Source organism: Scatophagus argus, chromosome 10 (genome assembly GCF_020382885.2).
Source record: "Scatophagus argus isolate fScaArg1 chromosome 10, fScaArg1.pri, whole genome shotgun sequence".
NCBI lineage: Eukaryota > Metazoa > Chordata > Actinopteri > Scatophagidae > Scatophagus > Scatophagus argus.
Window position 1 is genome coordinate 20,282,219 of NC_058502.1, and position 24,129 is coordinate 20,306,347.

Below are 24,129 nucleotides of genomic sequence, written 5' to 3' on the forward strand. Positions count from 1 at the left end.
TCTGTGTCCACATTGTGCAATGAGAATAAAAAAAGGCCACATGCTGATTTTGCTGACAGGGATTGGGTAGCTAACTTAATGATACTTTAACAGAGGGTCAACATCAGAGAACAGCAAGCATATAACTCATAGGATGATAAAACCACTAAACTGGACAGCAACATTCAGCGTCTGGGTGATCTGCTCCCACAAATGAGGTTATCTGACTCTGTTATTATAGCTGCTGCCTCATAAAACTCATGACAGACAGACACTGTCGGAAAAAGCTTTTTCCTTCATTTTCTTGGTTACCAAGGTGACGAGTGACAAGTCCCACTCCATAGATATATGATTGGTTGCCTGAAAAAGAACGACAGTGGCGACAATCCAATGGCTTTCTGAAAAGTTAAGATATTTTCTACTCCAGGTGCTCCGAGAGGCTGACAGATCTTGGTGCAATGTTTTTTTTTTCTCGGGTGCATGCAGTATGCTGTCTGCTCACTGAGGTCAGAAAAATATGTCATGTGGTCATTGGACCTAATTTTAAACAGTAATTGTCACAGATTTGTTCTTTTTTTTTTTACTCAATTCATCAAAAAGGGATGAAATAGAGCCTTTAAAACCTTTCTCAATGGTTTCATTTTAAAGACGAGGTAAAAGAGGTAAAAACTAGATTGAATAACTCTTATTATTTAACTCTTATAACTCAAATATTTGAACAACAAAGGGCAGACCTGTGGAAGCCAAAGAGTCAGTATGCGCATTGACATGTTATCAGCTATGACCGGCATGTGGCTGGACTTGTAGCCTTATTGAGGACAGATGATAACATTTTTATGTTGAAATTTCGTTTTATGCCATATTCACAATAGATTGATTATATTAATTATATTGAAAATCCTCCATGCTTACATATCAAGGTCAGGGTAGATCCTCTTTCTGAAGCCTGCCCTTTAAATTACACCACAAAATCCCTTGTTATTTGTTCACTATTATATCATTCAGCTGCCTTGACATCAGCTCCGTTTTTTGTTCTGCTTGCACATTGTTTGACATGTTGTTGAGCAGGTGCTGAAGGTAGTAGAAATCTACAATAACTACGGTAAATGTCATACCACTGTGTGCCTATTCAGTATGCTGTTTTCCTTTTGAGATGTCTGTCCATTTAATGTAAGCTGCATGCAGAAGCATAAATACCAGATACACAAGCTGCTGCCTGCTTTCAAACTGCTGCTTATCTTCTCATCAAGCACTTTTTATAAAAGCATTATCTCATGCATTGATGTAATTAGGATACCACAGGTACCCAAGGGATCCTAGGTCCAGTTCCATGCTTCTAATGAATATTTATAATACAGTATTACCATTTCTGGCAGCTTCCCTATCATAATTAATTCTTTGCCTCATGACTCCCTTGATGTTTGTTTCCATGCGAATTGTGACATAAATATTTCAAAAATGATTTTCAATCATTTTTCATTTTCAGTCATTTTTGTTGAAATTTTTGTCGGGAGATGTTGGATATCTTGAACGAACAAGTATCCTGTTAATCTGGAAGGTATTCAGGTAATCACAAACTCAAATAATGTTACACAATTCAGCATTGTATTTCAAATTATATCAGTACAAATTAGTCAAGTCAAAAGTAAGATTGATGTCTATGTTGTTGTACCAATGGAATAACTGCTTGTGTGGTAAAAGACGGTGGAATGGAGTCATGTCACTGTCACCCATTTTGTCTAGGCTTCAGCAGAAGCCTTTGAGTACATCAGGGACAAACTTACAGCAGATATTGCCTCTGCTCAGACATTCAGTGCGACAGCCGTCAGCTGATGGCTTTGTCTGCTGTGTATTTGACAGCGATCTGATGTGACAGCAGTCATCACAGGGTTTGGTTTGCTCAGTGGTGTTCATTCAAACCTCCATCGCCTAACACTCCTTTCACCTGTTGGGGTGGAGGGGTGGCGGTGTGGATGGTGTGTATGGGCAGTTATCGATTGTTTGACTCCCCTCCAATTACACTTTCTCTCTCCTCAAACACAACTGACCCTGACATCCAATCACAGTCTGTCGCTAGCCGTCTGTCAGCTGCATCACTTGGTGTCATCCCAGATAACTACTGGAAAACCAAACCTGTCTGCCAGCGTTCGAACAGAATATTGGCAACATGTCTATACAAATCCTTCTGAACATACAGCAGGGAATTTAAGCTTTTTATGCAGAGTGACATTTAGGATTTTTCTGTTTCTTTCTTTTCTGTCTCACAGCAGCTGTGTGGGATGTGACATTGAAAGGCTATGTAATCTCATTTTTGTAACACTGGGCATGGTCTGAGATGTCTGAAATCAAATGGACAGGCACACCATAAAATGTTTTTCTTGTTGCTCTCTCCATGCAAATACTCTTCATGGAGATGTGGGCTTCTTTGAGGAGGATTTCATATCATATTGTTATGAGTTTGGCTGATAATGACATATACAATGTATTTTTCTTTTTATTTGAGCATTGAACAACCTTGCTTGTCACAGTAAACATTTTGTGGTATAAGTTTTTAGATGTCAAACATAATATTTCAGTGCCTGTATTTCTGTACAGATACACATAAATAACGTTGCCGAAGTTGACGACAACTCGTTATGTTACTGCAAGTGCAATTAAAGCTCCCCAACAAGAGTAAATTATGAATGCAATTCATCTAGAACCAAAGGTGGATTGATGTTAATGAAAGGATTTGCTGCTTTGTCATTTAGGTTGAAAGTGAAAAGACTTGGTGTTTTGGACTGTTGGTTGGACAAAAGAAGAAGAAGACGTTACTTTAGACTTGACAATTCATCCATTAATGGTGAAGATAATTGATAATGAAAGTAATTGTCAGTGGCAGCCCTACTTTTGAGTAAATAAAGCTAAAACAGCTGGAGCATTATAGTAGTTCAAGCAGAGACCTGCAGATGTGCTTCCATTAGCTGACTGGCATCAGCTGGATCATTCTTGCTTTGTTTATCAGCTTCTGAGTGAAGTCATATTCATATGGGACATCGCAGCTTCCTTCACCACTCTAACCTCCTCCTGTGCTAGGCTTTACTGAAATCTAATGCTCATGTACCTATGAAGGGGCTCAGTTCTCCTGGTAAAATTCTCTGATTCTTTGACAGTTTCCATAAATAATACCCATTATTTTCCAAAACTAACCCTTGCCATCTGTCTGACTAAAATGACTTGACCTAACTAGACCGAAATGACTCTAATCCTAACTAGCTGTGTTAATGATACTCCTGTAAAAACTGGTATTTTAGGCTCCTGAAACAACTGCACTTCGCTGCCGGTCTTATGTGAATGCACAGCACAAACCAACCTTTTGCTGCTGTACATAAACGACCTTCCTGCTGCGATTCGTGCCACCCTGCTCAGGCGTCTCTGCAGTCCCAACACACATCAATTCAAAGCCAATGCATTCTTGATTAGGCGTGGACACGGTAATTGTTTTCATTGCCTTGGATTGGAACGACATTGAATTTAATGTGGTCCATCGATCTTTTGTTGGGTGGAAATTGGGTTTGTTACCAGCGTTGTAGATCTCTCAGAGCCCATGTGTTAACCTTTTATATTCTCTCTCCCTCACCACATTTTTCTCCCCAGTCTTACTCTAACTCTGTCTATCCCCATCTTCCCTTCTTCATTATCCCGTCTCCTTCTCCTGCCCTGTGACTTTTAACGTCTCCCTCTTTCTCCTTCCCTGCAGTCTGCCTTTCGTTTTAGTTTTCCACTTCTTCCTATTCCTGCCCTTGCTTCTTTTTCCCCTTCATTCTTCTCCCTCAAGTTGCTTTCAATTTAAAACTCAATTAGCATGATTGCTCATTAGAAACACCATTGCCAATGAAGTATACCTCAGTCAAACAGCTGAAAGGTATAACTAGCAAGCAGTTGATATTTCTATTCAAAAAATGACTTCAAATATTAGGTGATTATCAATATTACTTCACAATCAGTGAATTTTTTCATTCTTCCATTAACTCATTTATTTCACACCTGTAAAATTGTCTAACGTATGTGTAACATGGTTTTTGCTGGGGGGAATAAAGTATAATTTAATTAGAATTTTTCTCGTCTCATTAAAAACTGAACATTGTTGGACATTGTGCAGTAGGAGATGTCTCCTACTTATCCAATTTCCTCTTTCAAGTGGATGCTGAATATTGGATCAAGATTTGTGATGTCTCAGACCATGCTAGTAGGTCCACTTCTTAAATCCCGTTTTCAGCGACCACAGAGAAAATTGTACACTTTCAACAATGAGTGTGCAAACAGCCCTTTGCTGTCGGTCTCGTACATCATTCTACACGGTGAAGCTCGAACATTCACCTGTAGGAACTAGAAGAAAACAGATAAACTGCAGGGGGGCCTCTGCACTTTATTTTACTTTCACTGCACCTTTGCTTTACTATGGAGCAAAAAAAGTGTTTAAATGCGTTGTGTTATTGCCTCAAGCTTCAACCATTCAGAAAGGTAGATCTCTGTTTGCTCTGGAAAAACATTCTGTTTTGTGTTGTAAAACAAATGAGCCAGTAATAACCTGTGGCAAGCTGCCCTGTAGAATATTCTCATCTCTAAATTAAACATACCCTAGTCAGTTTTCTCCCGCGACCCTGACGGATAAGCGGTATAGAAAATGGATGGATGGATGGATGGATGGTTAGTTTTCTTGTAAACAGTTAAGGTTACGTTACTGATCTCTCACAACCTACTTTTTCCCCCCAATATTCTGTCCCCTGCGTTGTTAAAGCTGTACTACTCAGTGCTTTTGGAACAACAAAGAATAAAATGACCCCGTGCAATGTGAAAGGTATTATTCAAAGCAACAAGCACACAGAGGATGATCATCTGAGTCAGCAGTTCCCCTACTGACATGTTTAGCTTCCTTCAGCTCATTGTTTTGCTTTAACTTAATGGAGCAAGCATCAGAGACACTTTTAATAAAAACCTCTGAGTGACCTGCCTGCCTCAAACAACAGACATGTAAGCTAGCAGCCAGCTGGTTAACTCTCCTGAAAATTCAGAATTTAAGTGAAAGAAAGAACAAAATATTTTTGTCATGAGTTAGTGGACTAGGAGTGGACGGAGTTAAACATGTTCAGCAATTGCGTGACAATTTGTTGTTTTCAGAGCTTGTTCCTCTGACCCCAAACGGCCAAAAAAATCTGCCAGTTGATGCTGCTCTAACATCAGTTATTTAACACTTAGCAGTTCTTTTTCTCCTTGCCTTTTGCTAATGCATTGTTAAGCTTCAAGGCCGATATCCGCCGCCGCCTGTCGGTGGAATACTGTGAACATGGTGATCTGTAATGATGCAAAATTGAACTAAATTGCACATTGTAATAACATACATTCATTGCTTTTTTCTGTCTCTTTGTTTCTTGTCTTTCTCAGCAGTCAGAGTGCAGAGCCAATCCCAAGGAAAGCACAGAGTCGGCCGTGGACCTGCTGGGCCTGGGTAAGACGGGGCCAACCTTATACCAACTTGCAACCTTGGACAATATAATAACTTGTCAAACTGTATTCAGATGTCTGCCTAATATGTCAGATATGTAGATTAAACCAATTATGTTGGGTCGTTTTAGACTGAGATTGTAATAATTGCAGGTTCAATAATGTGCGACATTTTTTAGGGAAAGGTTTCACGCTGTCAGCTTTTATTTGAGTCATGTGGGGTGACCTTATAATACTATCTGACAATTAAGACATCACAGGCCACTTCAGATCGCCATGTCTGACAAAACTGTGTGCATTCTAAAAATTGTTCACTAAGAAAAACTAGCTAAACGGTGAGCTAAAAGGTAGGAAACAACTAAACTAAATGCATTTTTGTGGCTTTAAAATTTAGAGAAAAAGAAGAATCCTTTTCACCTTCGACCACTGAGACTGTGATATTATACAGCATCCATTCTATATGAGAGACTGTGGTATTGACCTCATATTCAGGTTCAGTAACTACTCTAAAATAATTCATGCAGCAGAGAAGATGAGATGCTGCCTGGCTGTAGGGACACAGCATAATGACACTCAGGTTTTACGTGAGAAACTGTATAATATGCACCTTCTTTAATGCTGCTTTTAGCTTGCTACCCTGTTGAGCAATGAAATGCAGTTTATGTTCACAACCCTGCCCACGTATAGTGTCCTGTCCTGCTACTTTTCACCACACCATGCAAGTAAATTCATCAGTATGCTTTAGACAGTGAGCTTGTCACTCTGAGTTTTTCAGAACCAACAATCTAATTAGCGTGTTCATTCATTTGCTGCATGGACAAACGAGTGCTACAACCACAAACGTTCATCACGAGAGACTGTCCAAAGGTGTGTGTGCCATTTGTGCACACACTTATCACTTCTTTCCCTGCAGGCTTTTTACTGCACTTTCAACAGCCATAAATGCTCTTGTCTTTATATTCCATCAGCGGCACTTAGTACAAACTACTTCATTTTGGGAATACCTTGGACTTTCATTTTGCCTTTTAAAATATGCATCATCAAGCACTCAGGCACTAACAGTGGTTGACTGACAGTTGTGTAATTCTCCTTTTGTTTTTTTTTTGGTTTTTGTTTTGCACATTTTGGGACCAGATAACTTACTGTCACCTTGGCATACTCATACCCAACTTCAACAATGCAAGAGGATCTAATCAGGCAGAATTACTGAAAGCACCGTAAAACCTCCTCTCTTACAGCAAAGTCTGCCACATTGGATATAATTGGGGGGGGTTGTGTTTTGGCAAGAATCTGGAGATATGATGCGTACCAAGAAACAGGGGTATTGCAATTTCCATCCATTCATCCATCCTCTATCACTGCCTGTTGTGGGGGAGCTGGAGCCTATCCCAGCTGATTTTGAGTGAGAGGCAGGGTATACCTTGGAGAAGTCGCTACTTCATCACAGGGATGACATATAAAGACAAACAAACAATCATGCTCGGCAATTAACCTAACCAGCATATCTCTGGACTGTGGGAGGAAGCTGGAGTATCCGTAGGGAAGAGACACATGGAGAAAACTCCACACAGGAAGGACCCTGGCCAAGGTTCAACACAAGATCCTTCTTGCCGTGAGATGACAGTGCTGACCACTGCACTGCTGTACTGGCCATATACTGCAATATTTTAAATCTAATTTTAGAAAAACTCTCATAGTATAAAGAACATATCTTAAAAAAAACATAAAATTAAAGTTTATTCTTTATGCAATCAGAACATTGTGATCTGCATTTGTATTTATCTCAGCCCTTGTAACATCCGACATTGTAGCACTACTGATTGTCTATATTATTAACAGTAAATAAATTAACACACAAAAATAAAGGTGCTTGCAGGATTCTTTAGATAAACAAATTGAGAAAAAAATGGAACAGCATCTGCTACCAATCTTTACATGCAAACTATTAAAAAATCAATGCAGTATTTTTGAGAATTGATATATTATCACAAAAAGATCATGATACTCAAATGTATCAGTATTTTCTTACACCCTTTAAAATTTGCCGTCGCCACAATCTAAGCTGTCAGTTTAGAGGGAGAACTTGGTTTCGTGCAGTTTCACCTCCTGCACACATGCATTTTAACAGCATTTGTTAACTGAAGAACGCAACAGCAGAATAGCTGTAAAGATTGAATGCACCGAGGATATGACATTCAAAAAAGGTCACAAGCTGGATTCAAACCTGTGACATTTTGACTACACAGTATGAGTCTTGGCCTGTTAACTGCCTGAAGATTCTGCTCCATGCTCGTTGACCTGAACAGTAAAAGGCACGGCAGAAAAAGTCACAGTTGGTTCAGGATTTTCATCATAAATGCAAAATGTGCAATCACTCTCACGTTCTCCCAAAACAAAACTGATTGTATTAGACTTAGCTGAGGGTAAGCTGCACTGGCAGAAGAAAGAGCCAGTGGATACAGCATTGATCGATATTCCCAACCGCAGCATGGAAGAGTGAGAGTGGATGCTCTGCTATAAATAACCAATACTACACACCTTGCAGCCATGTCGAGTGGATGAGATTTCACACATAATCAATAAGTCAGATACGTGGCAGTATGCCTTCAGCACTCACACATACCCCCGTTACTCCAGCCAGCCCTGCATGTCATCTAGTTACCTTACTCTGCAGCTGTCAAAAAGCCACTTTGCCTCCGTATGTGTAATTCCTCTATTCGGTTTAATTCAGTTCCAGGCTGTGCTGGAATGAAAATAAAAACAATAACAATATTGTGAGACTATTTAGATGAACATTTTTACACCATTTCTCTCTCCATCCTGGTTTTTGTCTCCTCTGTGTGCAAATTAAGCCAATCACAAATAGCTAATATCATAAAAGAAGGCCACTGTCTGACTACAGAAATCTTAAATGGTAATATTTGTAATAATTTCGACTTTTGTTGAATAGCTTTTGCGTCCCATGATGATAAATGTTGTCTCTGTGATGTTCCATCTTGCCAAAAGTAGTTCTCTTCTGGAGTCACCAAATCAATTTCAAAAACTATTGATAGAGCACCCCTTTCTGTATGTTTCATTTTTTTCTGTCTCTATGGCAATTTCACTTCCAGCTCAGCCTTTCCCTACTGTAACGGTCCTGACACGCTGAACTGACACTCGTGTCCAGAGAGATGAGAGATTGGACAGGATTCTCGCTCTAGAAATTCTTTTTTGGTTGAATTTATTTCAGTGTATTTTCAATTAGTAGAAAAAGATATTATCATGGGGATGCCAGGGATGAGCAGTTTTAGTGTATTAGAGTGGGCCACAAGAAAGAACAGATCTTTTGGAACAATGAACAATGATGTAAGCCAGAACAGAGTCTGAGTGACAGTAATGATAGCACTGTGTGATCACTTTTTATTAATGTCAGTATGTCTGATCAAACCACACAGACGTTGTTGTTAAAGGTATAATGTGGTGTTCATTGTTTCTCACCAAAATGCATTGCGTATACTGTAGGCCAACGAATGTGTTGTACACACTTCTTTTCTTACAAAGCATTTTCAGAGATGTGTATTTAAAATGTTTTCATCGTGTATTGTTCCATCCTTATTTTCTAGCTAACTATTTTATTGTTTGGAGTTTTCTTACTTCCTGTCTTTGGCGGGATGTTATACATTTCTTGGAACATTAGGGACACCATGATGGTATGAAAATAGTGGCAGCAATCTGTATCACTCAACTGCTTTGGCATTATCGGCAGTAGTGCACACCATGAAACTGAGGACCTGGACAAGGACTGAGGACAAAGACTAATTGGTTAATCACAGTTGCAGTTGTGACTGCAAGATGATCACAAAGGAGATGGGCATTAAACATGCTGAAACTGAGTAGACCCAGAACCAGCATAACAGAGAAACACAGCTGTATCTTTACAGTCACACACTCCTTACCAGATGTTGACTAAGGAGAATTGTTTGGTTGTTTACTGACTGAAAAAAGACCAAGAAACAACAGTGAATTCTTTGCTGTTGTTCAGCTGAAGATTCATACAAAAATGAAAATTATTCTTTAATGTAGGCTGTTGAACCCAAGGAGCAGAAATGACATTAGAACTAGAATTTGATACGGGATGCTTCCACAAGACAGGGCCAGAATATTAGGTAATAATGCAGAAGCTGTCTTAGTTGGTTATGCTATTCAAATTCACTATGCAAATATATTATGGTAATTCAACACCCCAAATAATCAAATTATATATTATGCAAATTTAAATTAAAAAATAATCAGGCTTCCCTTTTTATTACGACTCTGTCTACCAGCAGATAATGACTGCAGACACCAGCTGGGCCTGTGTTGTTTTTTTCTGGACTCACTCAGTGACTCCCAGAATCAAGCCAACTTCATTTGATGCCCTAGTTGTGACTTGGGCATCAACTTGTTTGTGACTTGTTTGTGACTTGTTTGGGTGAAGCGTAGGTTAAATGAACATGCTTTTGGCTGCACTAATACCTTGAGCACCAAGACCCAGTGAATTTTATTACTGACAGGATGGAAACACATTTTGACCACATAGAACATTTTCACTTGAATTTGTGTAAAATGATGAGAATATTCTCTTCAAGAACACATATCTCTAATGAGAATATTACATTAGAATCAATGTAGGAGTTAATCAAGTCAGACATTTTACCCCCTGTGGTGACTGCCAGCTCCCTTATGTGACACCCCTCTACTGCTGAGTGAGGTTGCTGTGTTTGTGTGTGTGGGAATGTACTCATGTCAGAAGGGTTCTGGGTGATTATAAAACACGCCCTCCAGCCTGAACTATTGGTCTGTTTCCATGGTGAAGTTGAGAGTGCTCTCAAGAAGCGTCTTCGTCCCGTGATAAATGACGGTGGGCACACTGCCCGACATGGCAGTGATGATGGTAATGATGGGCCCTTTTCTCCCTGCTGCTCATTTCCATGGCAATGGGTGGATGATTTTTTTGTAAGAGTGTGGAGAATAGAGTGACGAGTAACTGCTGCACAAAAAGAAATCTTATTTTTCTCTCTTCTATTCCAGTATGTAATGATGTCTTGGGCACACCTGTTGTTCTTGTCAGACTCTAAAGTAATAATCAGTGGCGTGATAGGTTTTATCCTTCAGGCATGTTTTACAGCAATTTACAAGGTGGTTTAACTATCAGAATAAAAGCCGAGCTCTTCACATGAAAGCCTTACAAGATGGACTGAAGGCAACAGTCGTTAGTTTAAATATTAGGACAACTAAAGTAATTGTTGAGTTTGAGTTGTGAGTTTTAATAAGAGGTCTGAAGTGGCCTTCTCACAGGAAATGGGGTTCCTTGTGCCCTGCTGTCTGACAAAAGGAGCTCCGTCTTGTTCACAGTTTAAAAGGGCTAAATTATGGATGTTTCATCACTGTGGTTATATAAATGACTCTGCTGCTCTCTGACTTTTCACACACACGATTCACTCTATTTGCCCTGTCCTCCCCCTTTCTCCTTCTCCATCACTACGCCCCCCCCCCCCCCCCCCCCCCCCCACCAGTCCCCCTCTCTCTGACATGACTGTACTGTGCTGGGAGTTTCTTCTTTAGCTTTAGGGTAACACAGTTCTTCCACAATGATACTGTGGTTTTAGTAACTTAAATATCAGTCTTTTTTTTCAGTTTCACTAAAGCCTAACAGGAGACAGTACATTCAACAGGGACAACAGGAGGCTTAAATTTGCCTCTGGCTGCTAAGAATTTCTTATGTCTTCTTTTATTTTCTTGGGAAGAAACCAACCAATTTGCTCGTGTTCGCCCGTTAGTAACAAAAGGGTGACTTTACAGTGCGCTTAATGGAATAGCTGAACGTTTTGGTAAATACACTTGTTTTCCTTGTTTCTGAGAGTGAAATGAAAGGATCAATATTAATCTCCTGTGTATGTGTTGAGTTTGGAGCTGGAGTCATGGTGTTAGCCTAGCATAGCATAATGACTGGACATGGGGTGGGAACTGCTAGCCTGGCTCTGTCCAAAGTTCAAACCCATTTTTGTTTGTATATTTTGATGCAAATTTTTTCAGGTCTTGTGCAAAGTAAAAAATGTTTGTTTTACCTACCACATCACTGATCAGCAGCCATTCCTTTGACTAGTTCAGTGTTAGTTCTTATGTCTTTTACAGCTGGCTTTTCATGGCTTTTCATTGCAAGAAAGCACAGTCATTTCTAATTTGACCAGTTATAACTATAGACTATGTCAGTGAGCCAACACTACACAATTGACTCTTACAGCAGACTTATGGGGTACATGTCAGTTCTTTTAAATAGCATCTTGACTTCACTTGCATCTATACCTTGCGTCTTAGTCCATCCCACTGAGTAGTAAGACTTGAACGACATTTTTGATGATGCTAGCACAGATCTGTTGCATAAAGTGGCCAGCGCCTATCACAATAGATTAAATTATAACCCGTTTTTTTGTAGTATTGTACCTCTAATATGCAGCCCTGCTCTTATATATCATCAGCTTTGGCATATTCTGCAAGATGGCAGACTAGAACAAGCTCTTCAGGGCAAAGCTAATTACTAAAGGAGTCCAGTCAGCAGAATTTGAGGGTGTTCCAATTAACAAGCATGATAACTGTAAATTGAGCTTTGTAGGGCATTTTGGAAATGTGTGTGAATGCATAAATCTTACAAACACCCTTGCATACATATGTAAAAGTCTTTTCCTGTCTTAATTAAATTTCAATGATTCTTTTTCATTTAAATCATGAATGTATGCATATTGGTTTAGTTGTCTTTTACTGTTTCTAATTTACCAAAGTTATGTAATGTCCTAATATGGTTAAATTTATGTTGAGAAAACAACTTCACCACCAAGTCCATTTTCCAGCAAAGTTCATTTTTTCCAACTTTTGATCATATTGTGTGATTTTGATCAGTAATCATAAAAAATTCAGTTTTTGTTTTAGGAAGCACAATTTCTTTTGGTTTCTTCAAAAAACATCCTAGAAATCCAGGTTTTTGCTCCACGCTCCACTGGGTTGCGAAAGCATGTGTGGATATACATGTAATTATTATATTTCATGTAAATGTAATATAATAATTGCCTGGTCATTTCAATGTAAACTTCAAGAACACATAAATGATCAGCTGCCAATTAAGAAAGGGTCTTACAGGGATTACAACCATAAATTATAGCTCTGTCAGTTCACCTGACCTGTTTGCTTGGATACCCTGTCTTTCTGTCTCTGTCACACACTCTCAGATGCTCCAGAGGGTGGTGGGAAGGGCTCGGGCAGTGCTGCGCCAATCAGCGATGAACTGGACATCTTTGGACCAATGGTTTCCAACCCTCTTCACTCATCCAACACACAGCAGGCTCAGGTACCACACACACACACACACACAGGCTCAGGCTTTCATCATCTGCTTATCACCACAGGCAGACTGCAACACTGGGAGTCTGTGGAGACTTCCATGATGCAAACACACACACACACACACACACACACACACAGCCATTTTCACAAACATGCTATCTCGCTTATACGTACGTACGCACATGCGCTCTGAGGATCATATCAAAGCTAACTGTCATAGACTCCCTTTTACTGAATTAATTTGACCAATGTACTTCAAAGAGAGAGAGAGTAAGTGGGCCCGTCTGACAGAAGGAGGACTAATGTAAAATGCTACAATGAAGAGAACAGCTCTTCTCTACCTGCTCTCTGTTCAAACGTAACGCAGCTGACCAAATAACACATAGATAGTCTGTGACACTTGCTTTTTGTCACAGCAAGACAAGATAAGAGAAGGGAAGACTGAGACAGAATTCAAGTCATACATGAAAGAAATTTTAAATAAATTTAGCAAATATAGATATTTTGAGTGTGCCTGATTCTTGGTGCGTATCCCAAAACTAATATCGCCAGTTGTCCGACTAAGAGATGAGAAGGACAAAATTGTCGACGGGAGTGTAGCTATACGCAAGCCCTGGGTTAATGTTAGCAAAGTAGGTATTATGCACATCTGTCACAGTTGGTGTATTCATGCTCAGCCTGTACTTGTACCATCTGCATGTTTTAAAGGTGTCTACATCCTTACACTATAAAAAAGATCAAATTGTTAACTATCAAGAAAAAGTAACTGCTAAACGCTTCAACTTCTCCAGTGATGTGCTGCATGGTGGCAACTGAACTGTCGTGTAATGTACACGAATAACAAAATGCGCACGTGAAACTGAAATGCATGCATATTTATCATTATTTTTCATATTTTTTTCTTTAGTCGTCATCAGTATAACAATGTTTCATACAGTGCTCTGTGTGTGCTCTGCACGTGTGGACACAGTGAATTAAGCAAAGTCAAATGGGTTCGAGGTTAGTGAATAAGAAGACAACAGGCTTGCAGACCTCTAGTCTGCAGCCATGTTGGATGGTCTTTGTTTAGTGAGTAAACAAAAGAAATGTGGGTGTTTGTGTAAATAAGAAGATAGAGAAAAAATGGCAACAGTCTAGACTATTTTCCAGATATATTTCCTTATTTGTTTTCCATTCTCTCCTCTCAGGGGAACAAATAAAGGTAGTTGAAGTGAACATTTTCAGAGAGCAACGTTGAATCTGAAATGCCATTGTGGCCTTTGACCTTGGCTTGGATGGAGGACACATCGATACTGACACATATGTAAACTCTGTTTAACACGTGCACACACTCAGAGGATGCAGTCACACAGTTGCACCCTTGTAGTCATGGAATAAATACACACAAAGAGACCAGTAAGTGGCACGTTGTGCACTTTGTGTGTTGCAAGAGCAGAATTGACGCACACAAAATATACACAAAGTTCAAATTCACAGTGAAAGATTCTGAGTTGAAAAGTCATTCTTTAACTCTCTGACCAATTCCTAGGTTTTAAATTGTACATCTCAATCTGATACGCACACGTGCACACACACACACACACACACACACACACACACACACACACTCACACACACACACACACATGCTCTCACACATCTCTCATTCTCCTGGGACCAGACCAGGCAGCGCTTCGCTGGAGACCCAGGCATGAAGAACAATTATGGGCTGCTGTAACTGCAAGCTCCCCCCCTGCCATTTCTATCCTCCCACTCACCTTCTAATCTGCCCTCCATGCTCACCTCCTTTGTGACTCCATCCTGCTGCTGCTATGTGTCTACCTTGCACCCCTGCTCATCTCCATATATCCATTAAACCTTCACCTCTTTTCTCTTTTTTTCTTCTTGGTGAAGCCCTGATTTGGTCATAGGTGATGCAAGTTAACACTAAACATGCTGTCTGCCTTTTGGCCATTCAGGCATGTCAGAGATATTCCAACATTTCCACATTTGGTTGCCTCGTCAGCAGAAGTCCATTCGTTTCTGATTGGTTATGCAGCGTTCATGCTGTATGGTAATTGCTCTCCAAGTAATTTCAGCTGGGAACCTTTAATTTTTTCATAAGCTCCATTCTATTTAGTTTGATAATACTGGTAAAGACATGTCTGATGATGGGAAGACCTGCAAACACAGTTACCGTGACGTCATTTTTGAAGACTCGAGTTTGGCATTATATGTGTAGCTGATGCTGGAGAAATAACCAGAAATAGCCATATTTGAAAGAGAGGGCAAAGCTGAGGAGGATATGCTGATTGGCTCTGAGGTTAAGCTAATGTGTTAAGAATATATTGAACAGTGTGTTTGTCTACTTTGATGTAAGAGACTAATATTAGCACACCTGGCTGACTAGATATCTACAGTAGTAAAATAGTGTTTCGAATGCATTTGGGTGCATTGGGTAACAGGGTACTTTCTGTTTCCATCGAATCAGCCCCAGATTTTGCTGTATCACAGTTAAAGATAGCATTAGTTACTCCGTGCAGCTGTTTATTACTGATAGAGAAGCTTACTCTTCAGTTTAGACCTCAACTTTAAATCTGCTTCTCATCCATCCATCCATCCATTTTCTGTGCAACTTTAGCCGTCAGGATGTTGGAGGACTGGAGTCTATCCCAGCTGGTTTTGTTTCTCAAGTAAATATATATCAAAAAAAATCATTAATCTAACCTTTAACATCTGCACAGTATTTCAGAAACAAGGGTTTTGATTGGATTTTGCATCTTATATTACTTTGGCATCTAGTGCAACACTAAGACTTAGGAGGAAAATCACACAATACAAGAACAATACTGCTCTTTTAATTTTGTTATGCCTCCTATAGACTGGTGAAGATGAGGACTTTTTGTCTGTGGCCTGTTATTTATACTATTATTTTTAACTTCATTAAGTGGTGCTCAGGATATAATGTTTGTAGCTGTCAATTGCAAAACTGCGACGCTTCGTAAGAGCCAGCTGGAGACATCAGAAAGTCATCCAGAGGTTGCCTTAAACTCGGGGAGTTAATGTTAATTATCTAGGTAACTAGAGCTGATGAAGTCTGGCAGCAACTGTTGTCACTTTAGCCAAAAAAACTGATGGCAGTTGGCTGAAAATGAAAAGGTCCTTTTGTGTACTTCTGTTTGAAACCAGGGAACCCAGTGTTTCAAAAATGGCCCCAGATTTTGAGTGGTGAATTTGCAGTCTCTATCCCTGCAAAACGAATGTGTGCAGTGACGGACTGGAAAGCTTTGTAACAGTGCCAACAGTCACAACAGTTCCTGTGATTTCTAATGTCCCTACCGATGTGAATGATTGGTGAAGAACAGTTTTCCTCTTTAACTGCAAAATGGACAAGAAGTTGGTTACAGTCTCATTTGTCCAGTTATAATTTAACCCTCTGAAGTCATGTATAATTGTCAGTTGTTGACTATTTTTGATTCTAATTTTATATTTCAACTTAGAATTTTTTTTATCTTGCCATTTTGGAATCATTTTTGATCAGCACAACCTCACAAGTGTGATTTACTGTTGTTTTTTTCATTTTGACATACTGTATTGACACACTGGACCTAAAATCACACAAAACTCTAAAATCCGACTGGGGAAAATGCGCTGAAATGCGCTGAATGAAGTGCGCTCAATGCGCTGGTGTTTACTGCGTCTTCTTGAATAAAATGCGCACCCCAAACGCGCACCAAACGTGATGGCAATGGTCATGAAAAAAACAGTGCGTATATTTTTTATCATAACTCGGGTTTTACTTGACATATTAACAAAATTTAAAAACTGGTATATAGTTTGAAGTGCCCACTTTCGACACAAAAAAAACTGGGATTCAGCGAGGCTGTGTCTTGCAGCTACGTCGTCTTAAAGTGGTCTTGTGATAAGGACGCGCCGGCGCGTCTGTCGACTCCTGAGGGTTAAAGACTTCAACTCATGCAAGTCACGACATCCCAAGGACAATGCTTGGCTGAAGCCATTTTTGGAGTTCATCGGCTCCACCACTGTGTTACATCACTTTTTCTTTTAACAGCACTCAGTAAGAGTTTGGGAACTGAAGATACTAATTGTTGAGGTTTTGAAAGTGAAATTCTTTCCCATTCTGACTTGATACACAGCTTCAATTGCCCAGCAGTCCCGAGTCTCCATTGTCATATTTTTGCCTCATAATGCGCCACAGATTTTCAAGGGTAGACAGGACTGGACTGCAGGCGGTTTAGTCTAGTAGCCACACTCTTGTTCTAACACATGCAGAATGTGGCTTCATTGTTCCTGGAGAAGACATCTGGATGGCAGCATATGTTGGCCTTCACAGATGTGCAAGTAACCCATTGGGTGGGAAGTAACTCTGCCCCATACCACCGCAGATGCTGGCTTTTGATCTCTTGCTGGTAACAGTCTGGATGGTCCTTTTCCCCTTCAGCCTGGAGGACACGTGATTTCCAATAACAATATGAAATTTGTCCTCTTCAGACAAAAGCACAGCTTTCCACTTTGTGTGACTCCATCTCAGATGAGCTTGGGTTCAGAGAAGTCTGCTGTGTTTTTATATGTTTATATGTATCTTTAACTTCACTTGGTGGACCTTGCAGCTGTACTGTGTTTACCGACAATAGTTTTCTGAAGTGTTTCATGCATTAATGTCTTTTGTACAATCAGGTTTTCAATACAGTGCTGCCTGAGGGATTGAAGGCCACAGGCATTTTGATCTACATTTTACACAGTGCCCCAACTTTTTTGGAATCATGGTTCTAATGCAAAAATGTTTCAGTAGGTGATACCAAAGCAATGAAAGCTACATGATTTGGTTGTCTGGCACTTTGTAGCTGCAGGTCCATGTTTAGCAACAGTATAACTGAATATTTATGTGGGTTTCTTACATCATTCAGATGACTTGGTGTATGCAATTCATCGTTCGTTAAAGGTTTGACTAAAGCAATACAAGTTGTGATATTGCTTGACCGTAGTTTTTCTGCTGTCCCTGTAATGGTCTGTCCTCTCTCTGCCTACACCTTAGACCAGTTTTTATGCTCCATTATTACCTCAGTATGCCTTCCTGTTCCCCTTACCTTTCATTTTCTTCCCTCGCACTACTGTCACTCACCGTTCATTCTTTCACAAGAATGTATTTTCCTTGAATCTGCACTTGCTCTTGTGCTCGCTTGCTCTACTCCTTCCCATAATGTTCTTTACTCGCTGTCTTCACTCTGTACCTGGGACCTCATTAATCAGTGCGAGGTATGTACAAGTACATGTACAAATCATACGGACTGTACAAGCGTTTCTGAGTGTAATTTCTGAAGTTGGATTTATTCTTAAATGTACATAAATTCAAGGCTGTGCTAGTGGATAACACCAAGAGGAAAGCAGAGACTTAACACTGTTTTTTGTCAGATGAATTGACTGTAACATTGACAGGCCTTTGCAGTGTCATTAGTTTGAAAAGGATTATTTTTTGCTGCAGTAGAGTTGGGCTATCTGTTAAGGCCTTGGAAGTTACTCAACACCTCGTAGACAATGCAAGTGACCGCTCCACAGTGACTGTTTGATACGACAGGCGGCCCTCACATGGCACTCCGTGTGGCAGCACTCTTATTGAATGTCAAGCAGGACATTTTGTTTCCATTGGTGTTTCTCAGGTGTGTCATGATTGTGTCTCTTGTTCACTTTTTCAGTCAAGCCGTGTTTCAATTTGATGCACATTTGAACAACTGCCATAGAAAAAGTTGATGGAAATGGAATAATTCCCCCAAAATTATTTTTTTTCAAATTCATTTTTTTCATTTTAATGCAACATTTCAAATTTTTGCTTTAAATTTGCTTTAGATAAGCTCCATGAGCTCACCTGTAACACCACTTTTAGAGTGTTGGCTGTTCATTTTTCTCTCGTACAAGCAGTAGAGATTTGGCAGTCGTTCCACATCCACCTGACCTAGCACACACACATACAGAGGGATGAATTTGGGATTCAGCAGGCGGATATTGCTTTACAGCTGTGATTAGCTGGGTGCATGAAGAAAGAGGAAGCTGGCAGCCTGCTGATTCGTGCAGCTATTAACGGGCATCGGGGAGCGCTCGCCTATCTGTGAATACGTCAATTACAAAAATACGATTACAGCCTTGTAGGAGGGGGAGGATTTGTGTTATCCCCTGTTTTTCTTCTCTCTCTCTCTCTCTCTCTCTCTCTCACACACACACACACACCAAGAAAAATCAAAAGAATATAAAACGAAATCTGATGTGGTATGGAGAGTAAGGATTTAGGGAGGGAGGGAGAAAAGTGAAGGATGAAAAAAATTGCAGAAGAACAAGTTAGGGGAGGAGAAAATACTTGGGACAATTGATGGATGGAAAGCAGGAGGAGCAGGCAGAGAGCAGGTTAGGAGAGGAATGAACAAATAAAGGTAAGTGGAGGGTAAAGGCAGGGACACAGAAGACATGGAGCATGAAGTCCCACCAGTGAATGAGTGCAATGTTGCAGACACACCTGAAGCACTGGTTTCAGTCACCACCACCAATCCTGTTTCTGCCTTTTTCTTCCTAAAGCCACTGGGCTCACATAGGTCAGCCATTTTGTGAGTGGTCAGTAACTGATACGGCCAGATTTACCGCTTATGATGAGACACAGTCTACCTCATAGTCTGCTGTACTTATCAAACGGACGCTGCACACTGTAGTCACAGTTCGTGTCTGCAGTGTTTGTCTCTGTCTTCATTGCATGTACATTTAAGGGATGATTGTGCAAATAATTACGCATTATGCTGCATTTACTGAGGTCACACTATTTGTGGGGAAAATGATGTGTCTCTGAGAAGGAGTTGACAACATTCATGTGCAGATTGGATTCATAAGAGCCACAAGGACGATTGTCATGAAGAACAGAAATCTGTGAAAGACTAAAGATTGAAAAAAAAAATGAAGCAACATAATGTTGAAGTATTGTAACACAAATGAATAAAGGGTAAGGAGCTTTTTCTATCACACTTAACCTCCCTTTTTCTCTCCCATGGATGTGTCTGTTGCCTCCTAAGGTATTATTAATTTGATGTGTGCCAAACATTATTGTAAAATTATTTTCTTAGTAATATTTTGAGTAAAAGTAACTGTTTTTCTGAGGTGAGCTCACACCAGAGCCAAAGAAAATGGTTCGCAATCAGGATCACTACATTATCACTGATTTGCTGAGCTTAGTGATCTCATAGAAATCCCACCACTCACGGTGGAGCGCAGTCGCAGGATCAGTCCAGGAGCTCACTGCATAATCAGTTGCTGTCCTAGCAAATCAGCCTCTGAATACACACAGCTGGTGATGCAAATACAATGAAAATCATACATTTGAGCAACAGCATTTTCTTATTAAGTAACTCTGGTCCTCAGTAGACGGAAGATAATTGGTGATTGTTGCTGGTGCCACTTTTTATGAAGACCACATGGGCATTCATGTGCGTTATAATTCATTTATTATGCTTTATAACTACACTCATAAACATACATAATGCTTTCTGATGATTATAGATGTGACTTAAGAATTATAAGTTCAAGGGTCCTATGGATCCCATCTAATTATAAAATAGAGGTTGACAGATGGGCCTTATAATGCATTATGACTGCCTAAACTCAACTATACACACCTCAACAATTAGCTTTGGTTAGTATGTTATAGTAGTCTAGTATCTTAAGTTATCACTGCTTGTGTTAAGAAAATGAAGCACATATTGATGAATCTATAATAACATACATAAAACATGTCATTGTTGGTGGTATAAAGCATTTTCATGCATACAGGGGAATCTGTGTTGCCTCATAAGTGATTATTGCTAAACTGCTGAGAATTACAGTTAAAACTGGTCTGCTTTAAGAGTGGAACTTATAAAACCTACATGATATGTCCAATGCAAGAATAAAACAAAAGACATATTGTCAAACTTTATCGAGGATGAAATAGAGGAACGAGGATGAAGGACAGATTGTAGGAGAAAAGATCGAAGGGGCAGAGAAAGAGTGAAGTATTATTGCTGAAGACAGGATGTGGGAACAAAGAAAGGAGAGATGATTTGTTGAGGCAGGTAAGGAGGGATGAAGTAATGAACTAACCAACAGTTGCTTTCTTGTCTTTGGTTCATTTTGTCACTTTTTTTGTTCATTCCTTCTTGCCGTGTTGTTCCTTACTGGCACTTTCTCTCTCCTGAATTCAGATTTCCAAGGCAAGCTTTGCTTTTGTTTTCAGTGAATTAGCACAAATCCTTCAGCACACACAAACACACACACACACAGAGCCAAGTGTGGTTTTAAAGCCACAGATGGTCTATCAGAGGGGAGTGTATGAGTGTTTCAAGCAGTGATGGAAAAGTGTTGGGAGAAAGATAGTTTAGTTTCTGTGTGTGTGTGTGTGTGTGGATGCATATTCCAGAAGCTGTGGGGACAAAAATCTGTTTACACAGTCACATTGTGAGGACCTGTCTCACTTATGGGGACAAAATGTCCCCACAACATAAATCATTAACTATTAGGATGAAGACTTGCTCTAAGGTTAGGTTGAGGTGAGGGTTAGGATTAGGCAAGTAATATTTATTGTTAAGGTTAGGTGGTGGTTAAGCCTCTGGGAAATGAATGCAAGTCTATATAATGTCCCCAAAAGTGTTGGAAACACGATTTTTGTGTGTGTGTGTGTGTGTGTGTGTGTTTTGTAGAGGTCTATGAATAGCGACAGTGAGGAAAAGGCTGTCAGAGTGGTAATTCAGAGCTCTGGCTGCCCCCATCAACACCAACATTGGCTGAGAAGAATGGGGCCTTGTTGAAGAGACTTTCTATTACACAATGTGCTGCTAGGAGCCCTGCAACACAGCAAACACTATGTGGACGGTCATGTGTGTTTCTCTGTGTGTGTGTATGTGTGTGTGCACACGTGCACACATGACGTTGCACTGATCTGTCGCCGCATTTAACATGTGTGCCACCAGTTTGGCTTTGGCAAGAAACCTCCTGGATCTCTTCACTGTTCTTTCAGTGCAAATGGAGCTAATACTCCTGGAGAGTCTGGTAGTCACACTTGGTGGGACAAGTGAAAGGCCAATGGAAAATGTTTAGTCTAAAGCTTATTGCATTTATGCCAAAAAGAGGCGTTAATTTTAAGAAACATGTGCATCAGTAAGAGGTAAAGGTCAAACATCCCCACTGTCTCATTTGCTTCACAGTAAATAGAACTCTTTATCTGACAATCTGTTCAGTGATATTTTCTGTTTTCAAAAATGACTTGATAAGATAGCAGGTCAACTGTGATGGTTTGATTCATGTGTCCTTGAACTGAAATTAGCTCCCTTTGTGTGTGGACATCAGAGTTAATGCCAGTGGAGTGTTATACCGTATTATACTGGTTGTCTCTGGGAATTCTCTGTCTGTCACGAACATTTTCTATCATGGAAACCTGCTGTGTCTTTATTCACACAAAATGAATCAAATTCATGGACCTTTATAGCAACCTGTATTTTGACTTGTCGTCAAAGGAAAAGAACTATAACTAAGAACATCAACAAGCAGCACTGATGAGAGCAGTGAGAGTGAAATTACAGACAAAACAATGAGCCGAAAGACACTAGAACTGCATCACTGGATGATACTTCTCTGTCATTAAAAATGCCATATGGCCAAAGCGACTAATCTAAAAGTTTTTTACCATATCTTACTGCAGTTTTAATGCAACTCACCCCACCTCCAAGCAATTTTCATTGGTTAGCATTCCGCGCGTTGCTGCTCCCTTCCTAAACCCTCCTGGCTGATGGTCTTATCACACATGTTCAGAGCTGGTAGACTCTGCCTGAGTCACGCAGTCCATTCAGGCCTACAAATATGTCTCGTGGAAGGAAGCTGAATGGCTGGCGATTACTGCGGTTTGGGGAATTTGAAGTCTGTTAAATGTACTTTTCAACTTTGCAAACAAGCTTAACAGCAAATAGGCTTAGCTCCTTGATTGAGTCATGTTATATAGCTGGCTGACATCAGACTGATCAGGTGAGGACAGTTTGCTGCCTGTCCTCACCTTCTATTCTCTCCTCTGTTCAGGAGGATGTATCATGCTAATGCACTGCAGCTATTAATAGGAAGGAAGCCCCATCCTGTCCAACACCTGACTCACCTTAACTGGCTTCACTTGAGAGAAAATGGACACGTGTGTGTGCGTGTTGGCACGATTAGCATTCCATCTTTTCTCTTCAGCTCTGTTCATTCCTTTATCTGCCCCCACCTCCTTTCCTTTCAGCATGTCCTCCATTTTTCTTCTTTTTTCCCTTTCTCACTTTTCCTTTATATTCTCTCCTACTGTTTTTCATCCTTCGGTCATTCTCTCTTTTTTTTTTGCATGCTGGTGTGTGTGCCCTGCTCCAGCCTCCTGCTTCTCCTGCCTTTACCTTCTGTTGCCTTTCTCCGTTCTTTTTCGTGACCTGCTTCCTCTGTTCCTGCTTTTCTTCAACATTCTTCCCTCCTCTCTTTCTCCTTCCGCTCTCTCTTCCTTTGGCTCCCCCCCTCTCGTCCCCCCTCCTGTCCTCCTTGAGTCAAAGGAAAGTCAGCAGAGAGAGACAGAAGGGAGCAGCGCTGCCTGCTAAGCAGTTGAGCACAACACACTAGCAAAGCTCCTTCTGTGTGTGTGTGTGTGTGTGTGTGTGTGTGTGTTTGGAGCGGAGCCTCTGTTTATCACACTGTCTCTCCTTATCTTATTCATGAAGTCCAGCTAACTATCGCCTCCCTTTCTCTTTCCCATCACTTCTCACATGCACATACTCACACACCTGCACAAAGCTCTTAAGCAGGTGTTACTTCTTTGTCCGCTCCATCCATTAGATATAATGGGTGTGTACCTGAAAGGTTTAAAAAAAAAAAAAAAAAATGAAAAGGTACATGTGAGCGAGACTGTGTGTGTGTGTGTGTGTCTTCCCTGTCTCCAACAGTTCATGTGTACCTCTCTTTGCAGTGGCCTAATTAATGTCATCTGTCTCACTTATAGTGACAATGCTTCTCCTCTGTTGTCTCCTCTGATCTTTTCTCTCCTTTCCTGTCCTTTATTCACTTCTTGCTTTTGCCCTCTTTATTTCAGTCTTTGCTCCTTCCTTTGCCTCTCTCTTGTTTGGCTGCCTCGTACCTTCTCACCCTTACACAGCGTGTGTTAGTGAATATACTTTCAGCCTGTAGCACTTAAGACAAATATAATGAGAAAAATCATAGAACAAAAGCTGTCAGATTTAGTTATTAAATGTTTGCAAAACATTCAGTCCTCCAAGAATTAAATGTTAAATGGTATTA

The 24,129-nt window shown here is 40.2% G+C and overlaps 1 protein-coding gene across 4 annotated transcripts in view; it reads left to right on the plus strand.

Moving 5' to 3' along the window:
* smap1 (small ArfGAP 1) overlaps positions 1–24,129 on the plus strand; it is an 83,167-nt gene that overhangs the window by 47,958 nt on the left and 11,080 nt on the right. For all 4 annotated transcript variants that reach the window (XM_046401051.1, XM_046401053.1, XM_046401052.1 and 1 more), the window contains 2 exons: positions 5,404–5,467; positions 12,705–12,823. In XM_046401051.1, the coding sequence (XP_046257007.1) occupies positions 5,404–5,467; positions 12,705–12,823 (183 nt within the window). The remainder of the gene's footprint in view (positions 1–5,403; positions 5,468–12,704; positions 12,824–24,129) is intronic.